The sequence below is a fragment of the Arvicola amphibius genome, chromosome 1 (genome assembly GCF_903992535.2).
Source record: "Arvicola amphibius chromosome 1, mArvAmp1.2, whole genome shotgun sequence".
NCBI classification, from domain to species: Eukaryota; Metazoa; Chordata; class Mammalia; order Rodentia; family Cricetidae; genus Arvicola; species Arvicola amphibius.
In genome coordinates this window covers 113,844,843-113,869,607 of record NC_052047.1, presented here as the reverse complement: position 1 = coordinate 113,869,607, position 24,765 = coordinate 113,844,843, and the positions used below count along the sequence as shown (strand labels likewise).

Sequence of the window (24,765 nt, the reverse complement as noted above, 5' to 3'; positions counted from 1 at the left end):
ACCAAAAAAAGCCCAGGACCAGATGGTTTCAGGACAGAATTCAACAAGATTTTCAAAGAATACCAATACTCATCAAATTGTTCCTTTTAATAGAAGAAACATTGCCAAACTCTTTTTACTAGGCTACAATTACCCTGATACCCAAACCACACAAAGATATTACTAAGAAGAATTACAGGCCAATCTCACTCATGAATATTGATACAAAAATACTCAATAAAATACTGGCAAAATAAATCCTAGAACACATCAGAAAAATCATCAACCACGAACAAGTAGGCGCCATCCCAGAGATGTAGGGAGTCAACACACAAAAATATGTCAAAATAATCCACCATATAAATAAACTAAAAAAAAAAAAAAATCCCACCTGATCATCTCATTAGATCCTGAAAAGGCTTTTGACAAAATACAATATCCCTTCATGATAAAGGTCTTGGAGAGAGCAAGGATACAAGGAACATACCTAAACATAATAAAGGCAATATACAGCAAGCAACAGCTAACATCAAACTAAATGTAGAAAACTCATAGCGATCCCACTGAAATCAGGAACAAGACAAGGTTGTTCACTCCATATCTACTCAGTATAGTACTTGAGGTCCTAGGTAGAGCAATAAGACAACAAAAGAAGATCAATGGGATACAAATCAGAAAAGAAGCCAAATTCTCACTTTTTGCTGATATGATAGTTCACCCCAAAAATTCTACCAAGGAACTTCTATAACTCATAAACACCTTCAGTAATGTAGCAGGATACAAAATTAACTAAAAAAAATATCAGTAGCCCTCCTTTTATGCAGATGACAAATGGACTGAGAAAGAAATCAGAGAAACATCACCTTTCACAATAGCCACAAATAACATAAAATATCTTGGAGTAACTCTAACCAAGTGAAGGACATGTATGACAAGAACTTTAAGTCTTTGAAGAAAGAAATTGAAGAAGACACCAGAAAATGGAAAGATCTCCCATGTTCTTGGGTTGGTAGAATTAAAGTAAAAGTAGCAATCACACCAAAAGCAATTTACAGATTCAATGCAATGCCCATCAAAATCCCAGCAAAATTCTTCACAGACCTTGAAAGAACAACACTCACCTTTATATGGGAAAGCAAAAAACACAGGATAGCCAAAACAATCCTGTACAATAAAGGAACTTCTGGAGGCATCACAATCTCTGACTTCAAATTCTACTACAGAGCAACAGTACTGAAAACAGCCTGGTATTGGCATAAAAACAGACAGGAGGACCAATGGAATTGAACTGAAGATCCAGATATCAATCCACATACCTATGAACACGTTATTTTTGACTAAGAAGCAAAAAATATAAAATGGAAAAAAGAAAGCATATTTAACAAATGGTATTGGTATACCTGGATATAACATATAAAAGAATGAAAATAGATCCATATCTATTGCTATGCACAAAACTCAAGTCCAAATGGATCAAAGACCGCAACATAAAACCAACCACACTGACCCTCATAGAAGACAAAGTGGGAAGTACACTTGAACACACTGGCACAGGAGACCACTTCCCAAATATAACCTCAGTAGCACAGACACTTAAACAATTAATAAATGGGACCTCCTGAAACTGAGAAGCTTCTATAAAGCAAAGGATATAGTCAACGAGAAAAAACGGCAGCCTACAGAATGGGAAAAGATCTTCACTGACCCACATCGAACATAGGGTTGATCACCAAAATATACAAAGAACTCAAAAAATTGGTCATCAAGAGAACAAAAAATGGGGTATAGACATAAACAGAGAACTCTTAACAGAGGAATCTAAAATGGCTACAAGACACTTAAGGAAATGTTCAACATCCTTAGCCATCAGAGAAATGCAAATCAAAACAACTCTGAGATTCCATGTTATACCTGTAAGAACAGACAAGATGAAAAACAATGATGACAAGTTATGCTGGAGAAGATGTGGGGTAAAGGGAACACTCCTCCATTGCTGGTCGGAGTGCAAACTTGTGCCGCTTTGGAAATCAGTATGGCAATTTCTCAGAAAATTAGAAAACAACCTACCCTAAGACCCAGCAATACTACTTTTGGGTATATACCCAAAGGATGCTCAATCATACCAAAAGAACATACGCTCAACAAAGTTCATAGCAGCATTGTTTGTCATAGCCAGAACCTGGAAACAACCTAAATGCCTGTCGACCAAAGAATGAATACAGAAGATGTGGTACACTTACACAATGGAGTACTACACAGCAGCAACATATAATGACAGTTTGAAATTTGCAGGCAAATGGATGGATCTAGAAAACATCATATTGAGTGAGGTAATCCAGACCCAGAAAGATATAGATAATATGTACTCACTCATAAGTGGCTTTTAGACATAAAGCAAAGAAAAACCAGCCCACAATGCCAGAGAACCTAGACAACAAAGAAAACTCTAAGAGAGACATACATGGATCTAACCTACATGGGAAGTAGAAAAAGACAAGGTCTCCTGAGTAAATTGGAAACTTGGGGATCATGGAGAGGGTAGAAGGGCTCATATATATATAGCTCAATAAAAATTTAAAAAACACAAAAATCAAGTTTACATAGGTGTGTGGATTTATATCTGGGTCTTTGATTCAATTCCATTAATAAGCCTGTCTGTCTTTATATTAATACAGTTTTTATTACTATAGCTTTGTATTAAAGCTTGAAATCAGGGATGGTGATATTCCTGAAAGTTCTCTCCCTCCCACCCTCAATCCAATCAGGGTTGGGTGTAACATCCCTAGCTGTCCTAGAACTAGCTCTGTAGACCAGGCCAGCCTCAAGCTTAGAGATCCTGGGAAGTTCTTTTATTGTACTTAGCCTTCCTGTTTTTTTGTTTTTTTCCATATGAAGCTGAGTATTATTTCTTTAAGGTGTGTAAATAACTGTGTTGGAATTTTGGGTTGGGTGTAACATCCCTAGCTGTCCTAGAACTAGCTCTGTAGACCAGGCCAGCCTCAAGCTTAGAGATCCTGGGAAGTTCTTTTATTGTACTTAGCCATATGAAGCTGAGTATTATTTCTTTAAGGTTTGTAAATAACTGTGTTGGAATTTTGATGTGGATTGCAATAAATCTGTTGATTGCTTTGGATAAGATTGACATTTATACTATGTTAATCCTACTGATCCATGAGCATGAAAGATCTTCCCAACTTCTGACAGCTTAATCAAATTTCTTTAAAGACTTAAAGCTATTGTCATACATGTCTTTCACTGGCTTGGTTAGTGTTACCCCATGATAGCTTATATTATTTGTGGCTACTGTGAGGGTGTTGTTTCCTTGGTTTCTTCCTTAGACCATTTGTCATTTACATATAGGAGGGCTACTGATTTTTTTTTTTTTTTTTTTTTTTTTAGTTAATCTTGTATCCAGTCACTTTGCTGAAGGTTTTATCAACTGTTAGGAGTTCCCTGGTAGAACTTTGGGATCACTCAATTATACTATCATATTATTTGTGATTAGCAACAGTTTGACAATATCCAGTATCTTTTAGTTTGTGGAAAAATAAAAGTAGTAACAATACAGTCCAGACAGCAAGGGGATAGGGAAGGAATAGCACACAGCCCGCAGCGCTGACTCTGCCGCTGCTGGCCTGCCATCTTGCTCTAGTTTCATATTGATGAAATGAAGAAATTCTACTAGGCCTGAACTTGCTGAGATTATGATTTTATGGAACACAACAATAAATAAGTCTTACCAGTTTCTGACTTGTTCAAAATTGATGAGTAGGAGTAGCTCTGGCTGACATAATCACTGGTAGAGGCCACAGAACCTTCTCTTGGAAGTGGACCTATAAACCTGTCGTGCATGCTGTCATCCACGCTACTGGAGTCCTCCTAAAACGCAGCATAACCAGTATTTACTGACTAGCAACAGTGAGAAAAAGTTAAATTATGTTGTGACTGATCCTACCAGACACCCAAGGAGTGTGTGCCCGGGGTTTCCTGCAGACGGCTCTGAAAGATGTCTCACTCAGAGTACCAAGCAATGGTCCTGACCCTTTTTCAAATAATTTTGTAAATTTTTCAAAAGTTTCTTTAGAAATTCTCTTTCAAATGTTTTATCTACATGAGGAAATGAGATGTCACCACTACAAGTCCTGAGTGAGCACCTAAATATTCATTCATTTTTATGTCGGAAGTAAAGTCCAGCAGGTGAGGGACATTCAATAATTGCTCGCTTAGATGGAGAACTCCTTACAGTCTCTACTGAGAAACTTCCGGTCAAGTGTAAAATGTTGAAAAGGATTAAAAAGCACAAAACCAGCATAAGCAATTAAGACTGAGCAAGAACAGTGACTTAAGCAACTGAAACCATAGCTCTAAAACTGTGAATCCAGAGCTCTACAATAACAGCTAATTATGATTTCAGAGTCACCCAAAGCCAATCAAAACCCTGTGATACAACAAAATTAACAATGAACTTCAGGGTGCTTAAGTGGCACATTCATGTGCTGTTTCGGCACAGACACACTGTTTATTACTTTCTCCTGCTCAAAGGGACGTCTTTATTCACAACAGATTTCTAACAGAAGGCCAACATATTTGATGTTCTGAGAAAATTTTAGTGGAGAGGGGCTCTGAAAAAGTTCATATTTTCCGAGCATTAGTTTATTCAGTCTGTCAACAGTTAGGTAAATCAGACCAGGTTCTTTAATTTTTTTAAACCTACAACCTCTGAAATTTGTAACCATCAAACAAGATTTACTAACCATAGTGGGTTTTTTTTAATGATTTTATTTTTTACTTTTATGTGTATGAGTAGACCTGCATATATGTCTGGGCACCACATGCATGCAGTGCCTGAAAAGACCAGAAAAGGGTATAGATCCCCTGGGACTGGAGTCATGGTTGTGAACTGCCATGTAGATGCTAGGTAGGAATCGAACCTGGGTCCTTTAGAAAAGCAGGCAGTGATCTTAAACTCTGAGCCATCTCTTCAGCCCCCACTATGGTTTTTTTTGTTAAAGAAATAGTATCTTGAATGTACAGTGTCTGTAACTTATATATGTATACCACTTCAAATGTCAAAACTCTGGGAAAAAGTTCTTCCAACTGGGAGTCAGTGAGCTAATCTATAAGGCTACTAGATTGGACAGGAATGCCTGTTCAAACAAGTCTGAACTGAGGTGCATACTAAATCAATGAAAGCATCTAACTAACATATTAATCAACCCAAAAATGATGGGGCTGGAGGTGTGTTAGGGAGTGGGAATGGAAATGGTCTTCCATTAAATAACAAAAGAGCTGATGAGTTTTATACTGAAGCAAAGCAATACAGGCCTTTACGGTGTTCTAACCTGGGCCTCTCCTAGCCTTGTACAGTAGTAGCCCCAGTGTGGCAACAGACTAAACATAATAGTGCTTTGGATTTCTGATGCACCCTCTCATGTAACTAGAGCAAATCAACACAAAAGGAAAAGGAATCATGTATCACACAATTGTACATCTCTTCTTCCTCTGGAAAACTACATTCCCAGTGCACAAAATTATGGACATTTAAGTCTTTCTAAATAGCTTACCAACAACAGCTGAGGCTGTTCACCGTCTTTATCTGTCAAATGCAGAAAGTTCTTCTTTCCCGGTTCAAAATTAGCATCAAGAAGAGACTTGTCACTGGTGTGATCCAGTGGTGCCTATGGGCACAAAAATGTTAAGACTATAAGAAAAATTAATTGATAATAAAACACCAAATACACACACATTTTCATGAAAATAATATTTTTCAGTAATAACTTGTCTAAATTTCTTTTTAGTCAGGTTTTTAATGAACTCATCTATCACAAACTGAATTGCTAAACCCAATTAATAGTACATATGTTGTGGACATCCCAGAGGCCCACATTCCCCCATACCTAAAACCCCGAACAAAGAAAAGGCTAAGGGATTGATGTTATGTATAATGCTCATCAAATTCAATACAGCTTGTCAATATACACTGGCTTTTTCTAAAATGTATGTAATATTTTCATAAAAAAACTTTTAAAAAGTTCATATAACTAAAACAACAAAATATTTGATATATGAATATAAGAATTCCAAGATAAGCAATGTACTGAATATCCAAACCAAAGCAGGCATGGGAGCTCACACCCGCAATCCCAGCACTTGGGAGGTTGAAAACAGGAGGCTCACAGTCAAGTTCAAATCCTACTGGGGCTACAGAGTGAGATCCTGTCTCAAACTCTTGTCCTAAATCACAAAATAATTGTACAACATAAGTGTGTATGTGTGTATACTAACATAACCCTTTAAGAAGAATATTGAACTAGAAAATGCTATCTATTTCCACTTTACTGTCAGGACTATAGAAGTTATGGGGTTGAAAGGCGGAAATTAACACTTCTTCAATTATCTGCACGTAACTCATTTATTACTGCAATAAAAAAAATACAGGACTGGATCAGATGGTGACCTAATCATGTGTCTACTAAATAATCCTCCAAACTCCATGAAATGCCAACATAAATTTTTAAAGAAAAACCTGGCAACAACACAGGAAAAAAGAGTATCATGAACATAGCAGAAATTCAGCGAAATTAAAAAACAGAAAATAGTTATGATTTATGGAAAAACAAACTTAGAGGAAACTCAGAGCTTAAAGTGTAGAATTCAAAGTGCCTACAGGAGACTACTGTAGAAGGAAACACGTAAGGGTGGTAGGAACACTAGGCAAAGATCAAGAGCTGAGGCCAGGGAACTGAGGTGAACAAATGGCAAAGGGCATTCTTTCAGTCTGGCCTCTCCTTTCCCACTTCAGACTAAGCAGTGGGCAATGGAACTCTCCCTGTCAAAGCAAAGTATGGGCACTACGGTCACCAGAGCAGATCAGAGCCATGCAGAGATATGCTGTCACCTCTCAACCCCACAGTCAGATGGGGCGGACATCAGGAGGCTCCATCCCTTCCATAAGAAAATGGAAACTGAATACTACAAATTTAATCAGCCTCTATAGAGCTTCTTGAATATAAAGATGAGCAAAACAAGAATCACTCAGCCTTTGAAGAGATGCTACAATATAAAAGAAAAGAGGCAGTGCAACAAATAAAGAAGTAGAAACATCACAAAGGAAGCGGGCAGTTAACAGGACAGAGTCTGAGACATAAAAAAAAGTTCACATCTGAGACTGCACACATTAGAAACACTTTTGAGCTTGAGAGTTAAAATCAAGAGTTTTACATAGGTAACACACTACATATGTAAATAGAAAAAGATGGCCAGAGATACACATAGGTACACAAAATAAAAAGTATTCTTATTAATAAATTTACTATTAAAATGAATATCTCAGTAAATACAGAAAAATTTCTTTCGTTGATGTGCATGATAGTCAACTTTTTATACATACAAAACTGATGACCTGATGATATTATGCAAACTTCAGGACAACTGTTGACTCCACAAGAGAGAAGGGACCAGTCACTGCGTCGTACTCAGCGACTACATTTTGGTAACTATATTAATGGCACTGTAATGTCCAGGCTTTCACTTATTAACACTAACAACCACAATAATCATAGCTATGACATTATTCTGTGCAGCTTAAGCAGATGCATTAGGTCTGAGGGTTTACCGTATCAGTAGTATTGACTCCATTTCCCCATGCCAAATCAAAGGTTCCATTTATGTAGCCTACTTTGTTGGCCACATCTTCAAAGAGCTTTCTGACTGGGGTAGATGCTGGTAAATTTAAAGTGATCCGTTCATTCACTGTCTTTGAATTAGTAGTATCTTGTATTATACATAAGACTCTTGGTTCTTCAGCAGCATTTTCTATCTGAAATTTTTTTAAAAAAATGTTATTTTCAATTATTATTCTTAAAGGAAAACACAGCTAGAATTAACAATAATATTTTATGATCACGGTAAAGAACCCATACAACAGTATATCCTCTGAACTGTTTTACTCTGTACAAAACATACCCTAATAGATCATGTCAAATATAAGCACCATGTTTACTTTGTAAAAGTAGCTATTCTTGTGGATATTTGGTTTTACCCTTTAAGGTCATAAAGTAACAGAACCAAGAAGCCATGAAAACTTTAAGATAAAAGTTACAAAATTTAGGGCTGGAGCAATGGTTCAGCGGTTACAAATGTAGAGCTTGCTGCTTTTCTACAAGACAGGAGTTTGGTTCCTAATATTCATGTTAAACAGTTCACAAACACTTGTAACTCAGCTCCAGGAGACACCAGTGCTCTCTTCTGGCCTTCCTGGGTACCAGGCACATAAGTGATACAGAGACATACATGCAGGCAAAACATACATAATATTTTTTTATTTATACATAATTTTTTATTACCGAGTTTGATCTTTAAAAAATGAGTTATTACCAAATCTTTTCAACTATCAATCTGGAAACCAGACTGTAACTTATCCTTCCTTCTATTATAAATTCTCCTTCCATCAGTAATTGCAAAAACAAAATTTTTTGAATATCTTTTTCAAAACCAAACCAAGCCAAAAATATGTCCTACACCCCTCTCCCAAACTCTTGAAAATACTGATTTGAATGGAACAAATTCCTTTCTCTTCTTCATCTAATGGCCACCCCAACAGGAGCCACCTACACTTACCAAGCTTCTGAAACAAGAGTCAAGCTAAGAGTCTTCCAGTTTCAGCTCATCTTTATTTGCCAATTGCACCAAACTGTATCTAGTCTACTTTTAGGTACCCCTTGTTGCTCTGTTCCTCTCCTATAACCAGAGTATCTTGTATCAAAATTATGGCAACAGTTTCCTCACAAGTTTGTGTCTTTCAATTTTTCTTCAATCCAAAACAGTATTTCTAATACTAGCTCACTTGCTTTCCCTGGTAAGCCTCTGGTCATCCCCAAGAAAGGATATTCAGAAACACAATCTTCACACATAGCGCTCTACCCAAATATCTTGTCTCCTCTTCCCACTTTGAGGTACTGGGAACTGAATTTAGAGTCTCTTGCATGCTAGCCAATACTCTACCATTTAGTTTTAGTCCCATTTCCAAGAACGACTTTTTTGTCTTTAACAGGATCAATTGTAATCTTTTGTTATGCCCATATTATCCACTTTAAGAATCAATATCATCAACTAATACTGACAACGGGACAGCCACAAGGTTCATGTCAGGTGAGGTAAAGTAAAATTACTAAAATCTGTTTCTGCAATGTCAATTTTGGACTTGTAAGGGATCGTGTAAATTAAGGTTAATCCTATTAGTCTGAAATAAAAATACATTGCTATGAAAGTGTAATATTTAAAACAGATGGGCTAGCACTACATTTCAGAAAAATAAAACATCTAATTACTAACAATAACATATTTAAAAATGAAAATGAGAAATATCCCTCTATAAAACTAACTGTAAAGAGAGCATTGTTAATATACCCATGAAAAGGAGGAAAAGCCTTCAACTGTGTATTTAAGGGAGATAGTAACACATAGAATGGATTATATTAAACACTTGAAATCCAAATTAAGAAACATAAACCAGATCTTAAAAAAAAAATGGGGCCTGCACTGACAGCTCTTCCAAAGGACACAGATTCAAATTCCAGCACCCATGTGGCAACTCACAACTGTTTTTAACAGCTAGGAGATCTGACACTCTCACACAGCCATACATGCAGACAGAACATTAATGCACATAAAATAAAAATAAGGATTTAAAAAATCTGGTCTATAGTAAATGGGTGAACTCAAAATAATTTCAACTACTAAACATTTTTTGTTTGGATTTTGTTTTTTTATTTGTTTGTTTTGAAACAAGACAGAGTCTGGAAACATATCCTAGACCAGGCTGGCCTTGAACTTTTATCAGTCTTCCACGTGCTGGTATTAAAGGCATGACCCCCACCACAACCAGCAAATATCTGCTTTGTAATTCCAATACACTTTAGAAGAATCTAGATACGGAAAATGCTGCAGAGTAATATACTAACAATGGTGTTATGGCAATATCACATCTCTATACAACCCCAGCTGCCAACTTCCTCAAAATGCGAGAGAGTAAACAACTGGATTCTTCTCCTCCCAGCTGAACACACAGGAAAGTTACCACATTAGAACCTACATAAAGAGCACTGTTCTACAGTAAACACAAAATTTAATCTTACGTGTTCTTTTACTTCCTTTAGTGGCAATAATTATTTTTTATACATAATTATGCTGCCCATTAAAAAACTGTAAGAGGCTGGGCATAGTGGTGTCTACCTTGAATCCCAGAAATCAAAAGGAAAAGGCAGGCAGATAGATCACTTTTTGAGTTTAGGGCCAGCCTGGTCTACATAGTGAGTTTCATATCAGACAGAACTGAACTCCATCTCAATAAATAAATAAAAAAATAAATAAATGTGCAGGTTTAAAGAAACAGAAATGATCTATAATTTTGTATCTCAAGAGACACCCAGTAACATTTTACTGAGCATCTTTCCGATATTATTTCTATGCACACATTCAGGGTTCTCAGACACAGTCACTGAATCAGTTAGACATGCTATTTTATTTTACACGTCTTGATTTATATCACACAATTCCTTTTTCTGTCAGGCTATAATTTATCTTTTCCTATTGAAAAGTATTATTTAATGCATGGATTAACTTTAAAAGTAAAATTTATCTATTTTACTGATTCCTAGGCCAGATTTGACTATGCCCTTTTTGGGGGTGGTGAAGAGGATCTGAGTAATGGAACCAATGATATTCTTTTTTTTTTAAAGATATGGTGGGGGGGACTGGTCCCACAAGGGGTGGTGGTCCCATGAGGAGCAGGTGGAGGACCACCTGGAGCCCCAGCAGGTCCCCCAGGCCTCAGCGAGTCCCCTGAGACCTTGGCAGGTCACCTTGGTGGGTGAGAGACAGACTGATAGGCCATGTAGTCTGTCTGGGTATAGAGTTTATTTAGTAGCTAATGGAAGGGAAGGGGAAAAAGGAGAGGGAGAGATGGGGAGAAGAGAGAGAGAGAGAAAAAGAGAGGAAAATAGAGAGGGGCAGAAGAGGGATAGAGAGAAAGAGTGCAGGCTGGAGGAGGAAGAGCCATTTGCCTCTTGACCACGGAAGGGGGGAGTGGGTGGGGCTTGTCTCTTAAGGGGACAGGGTACCCAGCTGACAGGATAGATCCTAACAGTCAGTACTGTGGATTGAGTCAGAGCATGGGGCATGGTAAACAAGTGATAGACTACTGAGCTACAACCCCAGCCCACAAAAATTTAAAAACAACTATGTGATAAAGCTTTGCACCCATTCTGTTTTCTAAAATTTCCAGGCCCATCATATTCCTGAAGTCAATTATAGTATAATTTAAGCAACTATAATGTTCTTTAAAGGTCTAGATTAGCCCTTTGTAAACCATTACTTTATACCCAATTATCTGATTTGTTCTTTATTTCACCTATAATTAAATCTAACACATGGCTACCCACCATACATTTCACTTAACTTCGGAATCCCAGTAAAAATTTTTTGCTTTGCTCACCTTAAATTTGGCAATTGTTAAAATTTTTCATCTACTGAAAGGTATCAAAAATAAGATATTGTAATTTTATACTAAACAGCTTTTCAAGAGCAAAATCTGCAATATAAATTTAAGTGTTTTCTAAAACATTTAAATGTAAAAATTTATTTCATAGATTTGAGACAACTGGAGCAGCTGTCTATTCTTTAAGGCTATACCTTAGAATGGTGGTACTTACAGCCAAAAAGAAAAAATCAGTATTATTTTCAGGAAAAGAATTACAAAATGTTAACTCTTTGCTATTCTTTCTCCGTTTCCACCTTCTCATGAATTTGAGTTGGCTATGTAGCCATGTTCAGGACCATCAGAAGTGTGCCATTGAATGCTGGGCCATAAGAAATCAGCAGCCTCCATTAGGCAAAAATGGCTACTGAGTGGAAGCACTGAGGTAGGTGTGTGATACATGAAAATAGCATTCTTGGACATTCCATCCAAAGCCAACTACCAGATGAATGGAGCCAAGTCATGATGCCTCAAGGAAGAGCTCAATAGCTGAGTCCTTGCTCAAACTACATTGCACAGAAACCTGAGTAAATAAATGAATTGTTCTTTTAAGTCACTAAATGGTAGTGTAGGATGCAACCAGCAGTAGATAACAAAAACATGGCAAGATACAGTCAGGCACATGCAAACTATTATAGAAAGATCTGTCGATGGTGGGTGGAGTGGGGTGGGACTGTGGAGGCCTGAAAATGTGAGCCTGTTTCCATGCTGACCAAAAGTCAGAGAGTTGGAACTCGCCTCCAGTTCCTTCAAGGTTATTATGCTTCTACCTCAAAACAAAGGTCCCACCTAGATGTTGGTCAGAGTGTTCTAGGTCATTGTCAACAGGTGTGGTTAATAGCAAGACTTTGTACTCCAGGAGAAATAGATCTGTTCTGAACTCAAACAAAACTGTAAGGATCCAACTAAGTTCCAGTTCCCTTTACGGAGATAATTTGGGATTTCACTCAGGGAGTGGTTTGCCTACAGAATGTTTTGGTCTAGGGTGTAAGCGTGACTTATTTTGTTCTAGCAACAGAATGTTTAACTATAAATGTAGCCCACGACTTTCAAGTGCTATATTCATTTCCTTGTATCATGTTAATGCAGTCTTTTGTCTCACTCCTACCTTTTTGGGCTAGGGAATTCACTGGAATTCCCTCCCAATTGTTTCTCTGTTTTATTATTTTCATTTGAGTCTTCATATTCTTTACTATATTTCTAAATCCCCACGTCCTTACCCTTGCAAGAGGTATTTTGTCAGGCTGGCCCTGGACGTGGGAGTGAGAACATACTAGAGATAAGATTATGCTTTAGGGGAGGGAGCAAACATGGTCAGTGTAATGATATGTTCTGTCTCTTTAAGAGACAAGCCACACCCCCACTCCCCTTCTATTCTGTTTTGAGAGAAAGAGAGAGAGAGAGAGAGAGAGAGAGAGAGAGAGAGAGAGAGAGAGAGAGAGAGAGAGAGAGAGAGGAGAAGGGAGAGGCAGAAGCTGCCTCTTCGAGAGGGAGATGAAAAAGGAAGAGACTCAGGCTGCAATTAGGAAGGAAGATCTACCTGCATCAGGGGATGGGGGAGGGAGTAGGCATGGCTTGTCTCTTAAAGAGACAGGACAGACCATTACAGTAAGTCCAAAGAGTTCTAAAAATGTAAGGTGAGAAGAAGCTACAAAGTTCTAAAAGTCTACAGAAGCTTCCATTTGGGAAGTAAATGCACTTAGGATGAGGTTTTGAAAGGGCAAAGTTTCCTACATGGAAAGCTGAGCCAAGAACAAGGAAAGTATAGTCACAATCAAATTTACTTCCTTTACACCACACTTGGCAGTAACCCTAAGAATTGCATTGGAAGCCTGTTGCTTATATATGAATTTACTGCACAAACAGTTGATTTCCTAGCACAGCTAGAAAGGAACACTCAAAATGTAAAAATGAGGATAGAACCTTGGTGTAAAAGTAAGTAGTTAGGATAATTGTAGAGGAAACAGTATTTTCTTCCAGAGACAGCTCTGGTACTAGGAGAATACAGAAGTAGCTGACATGGCCAATCCTAAGTACACACTGAATGTATAATTCTCTCAAATCACCTTGTTTCTTTTTCTTGACATTCTTAACAATCAAACTTTGAAGCTACTGGTATTAACATTGTGCTTGGCTCTACTATTCTGTAATACTAGCAACTCAAGAAGCTGAGGCGGGAAGATTTTAAGTTCAAGACCTGTTGGGCAACTTAGCGAGACTGACTCGGAATAAAAAAATTTAAAAAGGGGATGGGGCAGACTTGCCTAGTAGGTATGAGGTTAAGGTCTAAGATTCAATCCCCTGTACCTCAAAAAAAAAAAAAACAAAAAAAAAACCCAAAAAAACAAAAAAACCAAAACCAATCAACAAAACAGTTCTTAGACATTTCGTATTTTAAAACACAAAGTAAAGTACTTAGTTGATGGCATGTTTTCAGTCATTAGATGTAGAAAATAGCAAAATTTAAAGTTATCATTTTATTTTTCTGGGAGAAAATAGTTAAAGAATTAAAACACTGTGAAGTGTCTTCTTTACTTCCAGTTCAAGAAGCCCCGCCCACTCCCTCCCCTGTCTACTGCAGAGGTAGGCAGATCTTCCCTAGGCTTCTAGTTGGAGCTCCTTCCCTTTCTGTCTCTGTCTCTCTCGAAGAGGCAGCTTCTGCCTAACTTTCTTCTCCCCACTTTTCCCCTCCCCCGCCCCTCCTTCTCCTTCTCCCTCTCTCTCTGCTCTTCTCCCTTTCCCCTCTATAACCGACTAAATAAATACCTACTTACTCTGCATGGCATGCCTATCCATATCTCTTCTCGTGGGACTGGCTGCGCTACCAAGGTCTCTGACCTGCCATGCAGTTCCCTGCCTGGAATCTGCTGGCCCTCATGGCCACTTGGGGGCTCCCTGCCTGGAACTGGCTACCTTCATAGTCTGCCGTGGTCTCGGGAACCGCTGCCACCACTAGGGGAACAGCACCGTTTTTTTTACTTAAACCATAACATTGGTGCCTGAGACTCGGGAGGCTCTCCCGGGGTCAGGATCTGAAACCAGGTATTTTTTTCCCCACAACAACCACGTGTTCCATCTGCCTGAACACCGACCCTTACACACACCAGCAGCTTCAGTTTCCCCCTTCCAGCCCCCAACTACAGCCTTCATGGCTACGGTTGAGCCCTTCATCGCCGCTTTCCATGGCTAAGAATGTGACTGGAAAACCTGGGGTTGGTCCTCCCATGCTAGTACTACACATGTAGTGCAGTGCATTCAATCTGGGGGCTGAGGGTCCCTCAGATTTTTCCTTCTCCTTTTTCTTTTCTTTTGGACCACTCATAAGTGGTCCCATCATGAGAGACCGCTCAGAGCAGCCTCTAACTCTCTCTGGCTTCTGAGTCACCTAGACTGGAGCCAGTCAGGCTTTAACACCCCATCTGTAGACAGAGGGCTCTCTCTTCTACAAGTCGTGCAGTATTCCCTGCTGTTTCATAGCCTGCCTATAGAGAGAGGATGCTCTTCTATAGGACCTGTGATGTTTTTCCCGGGTTTAAGTTTTCAGCTATGGTATCAAACTATGCTCTGCCGGTGTCCCACCAGCTCCGCTTTTCCTCAAACTGTCCCTGCCACTGCTACCTACAAGATTGGTTGAATCCACGAGGCAGCTCTTTTCAATTCCAGCCTTTGTTCCCCGTCACAGCTTGTGGCATGGCGGCTTGGGAACAGGGTAGATCACACCTCTAGGTCTCCATAAAACATGTGACCACTGCCATTTTGATTGAACTCAGGTGACCTTACTACCATCATCTTAAAAGAACCAGGTCAGGTGACCACGTTCTGCCATCTTTACTGAGGTATTCCCTGCCTGGTTCCCTGGTGTTGAATCTGTTACCTGTGTGTTTTGCATAGTGGCATGCCTTTGGTAGGGCCCACCAAAAGCATCCACTTCGCCCAATTCCTGCTCATTCTGTGTGTTTGTGCACACATGTAACTTAAATGATCTATGTTTACTGTTAAATGATATAATTGCCTGTTCATTGTATCTCATTCCAGACTACAAATAAGTCTCATGTTTTAAGTTGGTATGTACTTTTATGTTTCTTATAGAAATATGGTATATTTAATCCAACCCTAATTTAAAATATATTAAGCTATTCTCTACTATTGTCAGTTCTGCCATTAACCTTCTATGGCAAGCAGTTTATTCTTCCTTCTGTCTTTTTGCAAGTGTAAATCTTACTTGTTAAGTTGAAAGCCAGTACAATCAAGCTCAGACCCAGCTCTCCAAGTAGATTCTTTACTATGGTTATACTTGATAAACAGCCCTCAACTGCTCAGAGATCTGGGGAATATGGCATTTAAAAATTTAATTACTAATAAACTTTTCATAACAAAAAGAGACAGGTTGGTTCCTAGCAGTAGCACTCTATTTCCTCCAAAGAAGACAGAAGACAAATGGGCACAGAACGTTCATCGGCAATTTGTTTCAACAAACAAGTGCTGACCACTGGGCAAAACTGCCTTTCATCTAAACTGGAGATCTCCAGACATGGACAGAATCGCAGGAATCGACAGCCTAGCTGCTCAGGTCAAGGTAGGCTTGTCTTCCTACAGATTTCTTAGCCCACAAGACCTACTGGAGCCTGGCAGCGCCTGTGCTAAACAGCAAAATCAAATACAACCTTCAGTGACCATGGAGGACCCTAAGGAGTAGCTCTAGGTACTAAACAAGTTCTCTATCATTTTTTAGTCAACAACTCAAGTAAAATTTTATCCTTCTCAAAGATCTCTGATGCAGTTTGACAACTGAGGTTTTGTTGCTTAAAAGGATAGCCTCACCAAACAAATTTCAACAAATACAAGTTTTCAAATCTCTCTCATGCTGCCTTTCATAGTCTTAAAGATACTTTTCACTATGCAAAATATCTGTCACAGTCATTCTGATATAAGTATGTATGCTACTGTCTAAAACTTATGTTTTCACAAACCCAAAGAATTCTTATGAGTTCCAGGGAACCGAATTGAAGGATCCACCTTAAACAGGTCTCTGTCCTCTGTTCTGCCAATACTTTAAACAGGTGTAAGAGACACCAGATATTTCCATACCACAAACACTGGACAGGATCAAAGACACCAGCTACCCCAGAAGGTGACCAGCATCCAGCTTTCTCAGGTTCCCCCCACCAAGACGATGCCCACAAATACGCAGGAAGCAATCTTGAGAATCCGCCACCCCAATTCCTTTAACCTGTTGTTCCTAACCTCCCACCTTTTTACTATAAAAAAAGAGATGGGAATATAATGGTCTGCTCTGTCCCTTTAAGAGACAAGCCCCACCCACTGCCCCCATTCAGCGGATCTTCCTTTTCCGTCCCTCTCTTGAAGAGGCAGCTTCTGCCTCACTCCCTTCTCCCCACTTCTACACCCCCACCCCGGTTCTGATTCTCTTTTTCTCTGTTCTTCCCCCTTCTCTCCTTCTCCCTTTTTCCCTTTCCCCTCCATAACCCACTAAATAAATATCCAACCTGACTCTGCATAGCGTGCCTATCTTCTATCTCTCACCTGCCATGCAGCTCCCAGTCTGGGACTGCTGCCCTGTGTGACCTGCGAGCTACTAGGGGGGGCTCCCTGCCTGGGACTAGCTGCCTATGTACTCTTCATGGTCTTATGGCCCACTGCCCACTGCCGCCACTCGGGGACCTGTGGTGTTTCTGTCACTATGCCCCTTGGGGATCCACAGCATTTTATTTTTATCATAACAGCTATGAGGTAAGAAACGCAGTCTTGGTTTTTTGCAGTGTACTACTAATAGTGTACATATTTATTTTCTATTATTTATTAATAGTGCAGAAGATAAATACATCTGTAACAACAAGTAAAACTACATCCAAATGTGTAACAAAGGGCTCTGCTGACGACTTCTTTTAGTCCTTCTTCCTTATTCACTTGGTACAAAGGACAAACCAGAAGTAAAATTCATTTAAGATGACTTTTGTGCTACTAAAATTGAATAGAAATAAAATAGCCAAACAAGCAGAAAACATGCTTCGTTATTAAACAAAAACACATGCATGCTGTTATTGCTCTGATGACTACCATACTAAAGCAGTGACATCAGCAGGCTACCTGTAAAAATTTCTTCTTCATTTCATCAAAGATATTTTGTCTGCATCTCCAAAATACATCCTATGGTATATAAGAACAAAATGAATTATTTTAAAAAAAAATAAGGTATAAGTGAAACGAAAGCAAAAGACATTCTGTTATAAAATATATATAATTACAGTATTATACACCATTTGGGATTCATTCATAATTTATATTGCAATTATAATGTTGTATATCAGTTTTCTATGCATAATGAAAACCTATGGTACAGTGATAGTAAGGCTCACATGGAAACTGGCACATTTTAACAAGATTCACCTTTAAGATAAGCTTCTTATTATAGGTCCTATTTTTTTTTAACAACTAAGAAAATAAACACACACTTGTATGCAAAAGGAAATGAAAGTTACCAATAATCAAGATTTTCTTTAAACCCTGAGTCTACAATATCCATGCTTCTTCTATACACCTCTTGCCCGCTCCTTTGCTTAATAAGAACATACTGAATTAAAGGCCATTTTGTCTTTACAACAAAAATATAATTCTAATAACAGTAATCAGTTTTCAAACAGTGACTCTAGGGTTGGGGATGTAGCAGGAGGATCAGGAGGTCATGGTCTCCTCAGCTACATAATGTGTTCAAGGGCAGCCTGGGCTACAGGAGACAAAACTAAAAAACAATTCTAAGATAGCAATCATTAGCAATTCAATATATGCCACACCAAAACCTTTTCCATTTTACAGTGACTCAGTTTCTATCCAAAAGGATCAATCATTCTGTTTCATATACTTTGATCCCTGCTTCTTGTCCTTTAATACTCACTTTTCTGTGACAGAACGATTAGTTTTAAAAGTGCAGGCTGGTACAGAATGTTGACTATCTTTCACAAAATAATACTAGCCTGCAATCAGTTGTAAACACTGCTTTAGTTGCCTAGAATGTAACAGTGAACAAAGCACTCATCCCCTGGAGGATTCATCATATAGTGAGGAGCAGTCTGGTGCCTGTCACTCTCAGTCTTAGCATTTCTGACCATCATACCCAGACTGTTTTTCCCTTGATAGCCGTACCTTTTTTTTTTCACTGTGGCAGTTTCAAAACATGTGCACCGAATTATTTGACATGACTCTTAGTAAAATCAGGAATTTTTTCTAATGTCACATCCTTTGACATGGGTGGGTCTCAGTGACTCCCATGCTCTACAAACATGACTTCCAAGGTTGGGTTAGAAAGGACTTTAGACTCCTGGCTTGCTCTCAGATCCACACTCTTATTACACATCTTTTAGGCTGGAAGGAAGCTAAGCAGTCAAAAGGAATGGCCATATATAGATGTACTACTACTCCCAGTCCCAGTGAGAACCCAGCTGACAACTAGCATCAATGGCACACAGTCCGAGAACTCCTTCAGATGCTTCCAGCCTACCCTTGCCTGGCTGATGTCATACAGCAGAAAACCAAGTGCCACCTGTCTTGCCTAGGCTGCTACTCTATGAGGAAGAAGTAGTTTAGGAACAGTACTTAGGTAAGGGAGACTGCTTCTTTGTTTCCCGGCCACACAGACCCAAATTACAAACACTGTTTGGCTAATAGCTCAGGCTTCTTATTAACTAACTCTTACATTTTAAATTAATCCATTTCTATTCATTTATATTTTACCACGATGCTTATGGTTTGTTACCTCTTGCTTCTTGAGCTGCTACATGGCGTCTCTCGACTATGCCTACTCGCTCTATACATCTTTTCGGCCTGGCTATATTCTGCTCTGCCATAGACCAAAGCAGTTTTTACCCATTAACCAATAAAAGCAACACATATATACAGAAGGACATCCCACATCATAGTTCACAGCTGAAGATAATCAGAAACAGCTCACCTCTCACCATTTTACCATTATAATCTTGCTATCCCTAATCTTTTTTCCCCCTCAAACATCTCCAGTTCCTGTAGCCACCTGATCAGCAGTGAATACCTCCCCCTATTGCCTTCATTTCTAAAAATAATCTACTTTGAGTCAAGACATAAAGGACGGGAACATTTACCCCCCGCCCCAAAAAGAAAAAGAAACCAAACCTTAGATTCCTTATAATTGTTAGTAACTGCTTAATCTTGGCCAGAAAGCTCTTTATAAGGAATGAAATAAAAAAATCATATAACTATAAAAATTAACTGATGCACATGCAGCAACTCCAAAGCCAGTCTAATTTACAGAATGAGTTCCAGGCCAGCTTGAACTATATAAAATCACCCTGTCTCAAACAAACAAACAAACAAACAAACAAACAAAAACACTTTTTTAAATTTTAAATTAACTCAATAGATGAAAGACCTAAATATAAGAGCTAAGATATAGACTCTCTAGAACCAAATATACCTAGGAATTTGGTTGGGTAAAAGATAAACTTTTTAATCAGGTGTGGTGGTGCCTTTAATCCCAGCACCCAGAGGAAGCGGAGGCAGGTGGATCTAGGCCAGTCTGGTACACATAGAGTTTCAGGCCAAGTAGGGCCTTTTAGTAAATGGCTCCAGTATAAATAGCCATTCATTGAGGGGGGGAAATACATCAAAATTTAAAGAATATCTTATGTCCTACATGAAAACAAACCCATTTCAGGTATATTAAAGACCTAAATAACAACACTAAAGTTATAAATACTTTAGAAATTTTACAAAATATCTTTAAAATCTTAAGCTTGGAAGAATTAAGTATGTTTAAAAGTTCAAAAATGAACATTAAGTTAGTTAAAATTGAAGACCTGTAGAATTAACAAAACAGAAAGGGCAAAAAGTTAAGACTTGGGAAACCATGTTCACAAAACATACAACTAAAAAGCCTACTTCCTGAGCCATAACCAGCAAGTACCCTGCAGAGGGCAGGAATAGCTCCTTGGAAAAGGACAGCTCACAAAGAAATGCTGAAATGTGTAAAAATATTAACAAAAGGACACTCAAATATCACATTTTCAAGATTTCTCATTCTTAGTGTGAATGTAAACCGATACCACCTTCAAGGAAATTCTGACATACATTACCTATAAAACAAAAAATGCTTATCATACAACCTACCACTCTCACCATTAAAAGATTCATCTGCCTTCCTGCTTGCCTGCCTATGGATTCATCTATCCATCCATCCACCCATCTACTGATTATCACCTAGAGAAGTTCCTGTTTGAGTTACAGTAGATATACGTGAAATGTGCAATTACCACTGCTTAAAATAGCACAAAACTGCAAACAATCCCAAATGTGATTTGATATGAACTAAGAGTAGGTACCATCAAAATACAAAACAAGCTATTTTTGGCATTGTATATGTACTTATTTATATATTTAAAATCTTAAAAAGAGAAAAATTTGGCAAATTTAGCTAACATATATAAAGTAAAAAAATTAAAGTACTATCCTCCTCATTCTTCCAGTCATGAGATAAAAAAAAAAAATAATCAAAGGAATAAAAGTAATTTGCTAAGCATCAGAACCCATGAAAATCATCTAGGAAAATGTGTAGATGTATTTTTATTTTTAGTATATTTATGTACTTATTTTATATTTAGTATATGTATGTATTTTTAGTATAACAAACAAAAACAATTTGTCTATAGGAAATACATGTAAGAAGCAAAAAAGAAAACCAAAAACTAACACAAGCAAGATCTGTAATATTTACATACATCAACACACATATCACAAGCAATTTGAAAGTGGTATATAGAAATGAAGGAAGAAACAAGGATACCCTAATGGAGGAGGTTATGATAAAAACACCAGCTTCTAAGACCCCCCTAGATATAACTTCAGTCTATTAAAAGAAATGTTCAGAAGGAAGAGAGCCTCTTAAAGTTAAACAAACAAACACAAGCATTTATTTAGCGACTAAAGATTATTGTAACAGCATTCAAGCTACAACAATACTCCCATATTCAAAATATTTAATACTTCAGTCAAACAAGTAAAATTTTACAAACAAAAAGAAAAGGAAAGGAAGGAAAGCAGGAAGGAGAAGGGGGCAGAAAGGCAGAGAAGAAGCAGAGGGGTGGTACAATAGTATAATCATAAGATTGTGGCTCAGTCATCTGGTGTGAGGAAGTACAGACTAAAAACTCAGAAAAGATCTGGAAAGAAGCAGTTTCACTAAATAGGAAACTTTTAATAACCACACTATCACATCTAATCATCCAAGAACAAAACTGACCCTGCCCCACCTCCACCAACTACCAAGAGGGACAATCACTTGGCTATATAAGGAGTTCCCAGCCTCTAATCAGGGAGGTGTTCAAAAAGGCAGCGTGGGCAGACTGGAGCACCCTTTTCATTTCTGTATTGCAGAAGCCATGTGGGAAGGAACCAAGTATGCCAGTCTTTCCCTTCTAGGCAGGTGTCAGCCAGGTAAGGGCTGAACTTAATCATCACCCAGCAGTAACAAGGCACTTGACCAACAGCTGAAGTTTACAGTAAGTTTTCCAAAAATGTAACATCCTATAGTTGATGAAACTGCCTACAGACTCTGTGGGCTTAGCTGCTGTGGGATAATGCTCTGGTGCACTGTAAAGATTTGTCATACTGGTTTAATAAAATGTTGACTGGTCAGTAGCCAGGGAGGAAGTATAGGCAGGGAAATCAGACTAAGAGAATTCTGGAAAAAGGAAAGTCAGAGACTCAGTCACCAGCCAGATGTAGAGGAAGCAAGATGAGAATGCTTTACTGAGAAAAGGTTCCAAGTCACGTGGCTAAACACAGAAAAGAATTATGGGTGAATTTAAGGCATAAGAGCTAGTTAGTAATAAGTCTGAGCAACAGGTCAAACAGTTTATAATTAATATCTCTGAGTGTTTACTTAGAACTGAATGGCTGTGGGAATGAGGACAGAAACTTCTGTCTACACTTAGCCTAAGTCATGGTGACATGGCTGAATGCACTAAGAACATCAGGATCATCAATAAATCTGGGGCCTACTGTGGTGCCATGCTTAGGAAAATGGTAAGAAAACTGCAATATACCAACACTCAAGAACAATTGCTTCTTCTATGACAAGACCAAGGTGAAGATATGGGCCTCTGGTATCTGGTACTACGGTCCCCACATGAAAACAATGCCTGGCCGGCCTGGATCTGAACCACTTGTGCTGTCATAGCCAAGTCTGCTGTCAAAAGACTGAGGAAATGAAAAGCCATAGATATACCTCTCCTACAGTAAATGGGTCAGCTTACATAACAACAAATATACAATAAAATAATAAACCTGTCTATAAATCTGGAAATTCTAATTCTAGGTACAGCAACAACAAAAACTGAAGAGAGCTAACCAGTAGATATTTGTACACTTACGTTCATAACTGTATATTAATAACAACCCAAAAGTGAAAGAAGCCTAAGTGCCCATCAGTGAGATGGCTTTAGTGGGTAAAGGTGCTTGTTGCCAAGCCTTGATTCCTGAAATCCATATGGTATAAGAAAAACACAAGTTATCCTGATTTCCATGTGACTACAATGGCATGTGTAAGCCCACACACATACATACAAATAAACAATCTTTCAAAAGATGTTAAAAAATATAGCCATTTGTTTATTATGAAATCTTGGTGATATAAAAGACACATTCCACTCTTACAAATGCTCACATGCATATATTTATTTATCTGTTCCCACTGAAAACTTAGAAGCAATGGCATATTTCTAGCAGCAGGTACATCTGTGTCTTTGGTTTTAGTTTCTAGGATGCAGAAGTACTGGTAGAAAAGTCTGAGAAAGTACAAAAAACTAAGTATTTAAGTAAGTATTCAAGATATATCAAGAGAACATAAGAATCCCTTGTTGTTCTTATGGACAAATCTGGATAATTCAAACATTAGCAAATGATTCACTTAATTTAAAAGTTAACATTAAAAAGATCACATATGATACAGAATAGCAAACAAACAAGTAGGAAGATATCTGTTAATATATCCTGAAAAATATTTATTTATTTATTAATTATGCAACATTCTGTCTGTGTGTATGCCTACAGGCCAGAAGAGGGCACCCAGACCCCATTAGAGATGGTTGTGAGCCACCATGTGGTTGCTGGGAATTGAACTCAGGACCTTTGGAAGAGAAGGCAATGCTCTTAACCTCTGAGCCTTCTCTCCAGCCCCCATATCCTGAAAATTTAAGCAAACGTGCCATATCCAAATTATATTAAAATACTGATGATCAGCAATAAGAATTATAGAGCAGTTATTATTGGCCTAGTATTCCTTAAGAACCCTTTAGAAAAATTTATTTTCAATAGCCAAGTATGGTGGCACATGTTCTTAACCCCAGTACTTGGGAGGCAGAGACAGGCAGAACTCTTGAGTTCAAAGACAGCCTGATCTACACAGAGTTTCAGGACAGTCAGAGCTACTCAGAAAAACCCTGTCTCAAAATAAATAAATAAAAATAAAAATAAAGAGTGGAAGCCGGGCAGTGGTGGCGCACCCTCTGTGAGTTCGAGACCAGCCTGGTCTACAAGAGCTAGTTCCAGGACAGGCCTCTAAAGCTGCAGAGAAACCCTGTCTCGAAAAACAAAACAAAAAAAAACAGAGTGGAAGTTTTTAAAACCAATTTTGAAAAAAATAGTGTAGTAAAGAATTTTACTATTTTGGTAAAGTTTAATGGTACCCATTCCCCTGCTTTAATTTGTTTTCTAAATACAAATCCTCATATACAGAATTTTCTTAAAAACAAAACCCACTCTGTGCCTATTCTAAAGTTTATAAAGTGTAAAGAAATTGTGGGTAAAGTCTATGATAAATAAATTTTCATTAATTTTTTTTGTTCAATGCACCATGGTAGATTTTCTGACTTTAAACTAATAAACATGTTATAAATTATGTCAATATATGGCATATATTTCCAAATTACATACCATAAAAACACTCAAGTAATAAAATACAGGCTGACTTGGATAAAGTATGCTTATAAATACTTTTATACCTGTTCTTTGTACTAGTGTTTTTATCCCTCAAGCAATTACATTCCATTGTCTTTGAAAATATTTGACATAAACTTCCAGAACTCATGTTAATCATGTAGCTCATTTTCAGGAAAGTTTCAGAACTTTAAAGACTAGTGATTAGTGTTTCTATTGCTGCATGAAACAACATGATCAAAGCAACTTAGGTAGGAAAGAGTGCATTT

At 38.1% G+C, this 24,765-nt stretch overlaps 1 protein-coding gene across 2 annotated transcripts in view; it reads right to left on the bottom strand.

The window, feature by feature from the left end:
• Positions 1 to 24,765, bottom strand: part of Usp47 (ubiquitin specific peptidase 47) — a 101,126-nt gene that overhangs the window by 58,847 nt on the left and 17,514 nt on the right. The window contains exons 1-4 of one of the 2 annotated variants that reach the window (XM_038319631.2): positions 17,624 to 17,659; positions 7,595 to 7,798; positions 5,544 to 5,657; positions 3,720 to 3,858 (exon numbers count right to left, since the gene is read on the bottom strand). In XM_038319631.2, the coding sequence (XP_038175559.1) occupies positions 3,720 to 3,858; positions 5,544 to 5,657; positions 7,595 to 7,798; positions 17,624 to 17,644 (478 nt within the window). In that variant the 5' untranslated portion in view covers positions 17,645 to 17,659. Of the gene's footprint in view, positions 1 to 3,719; positions 3,859 to 5,543; positions 5,658 to 7,594; positions 7,799 to 17,623; positions 17,660 to 24,765 lie in introns of those variants that run through there. The other variant, XM_038319622.2, reaches the window with a different exon arrangement.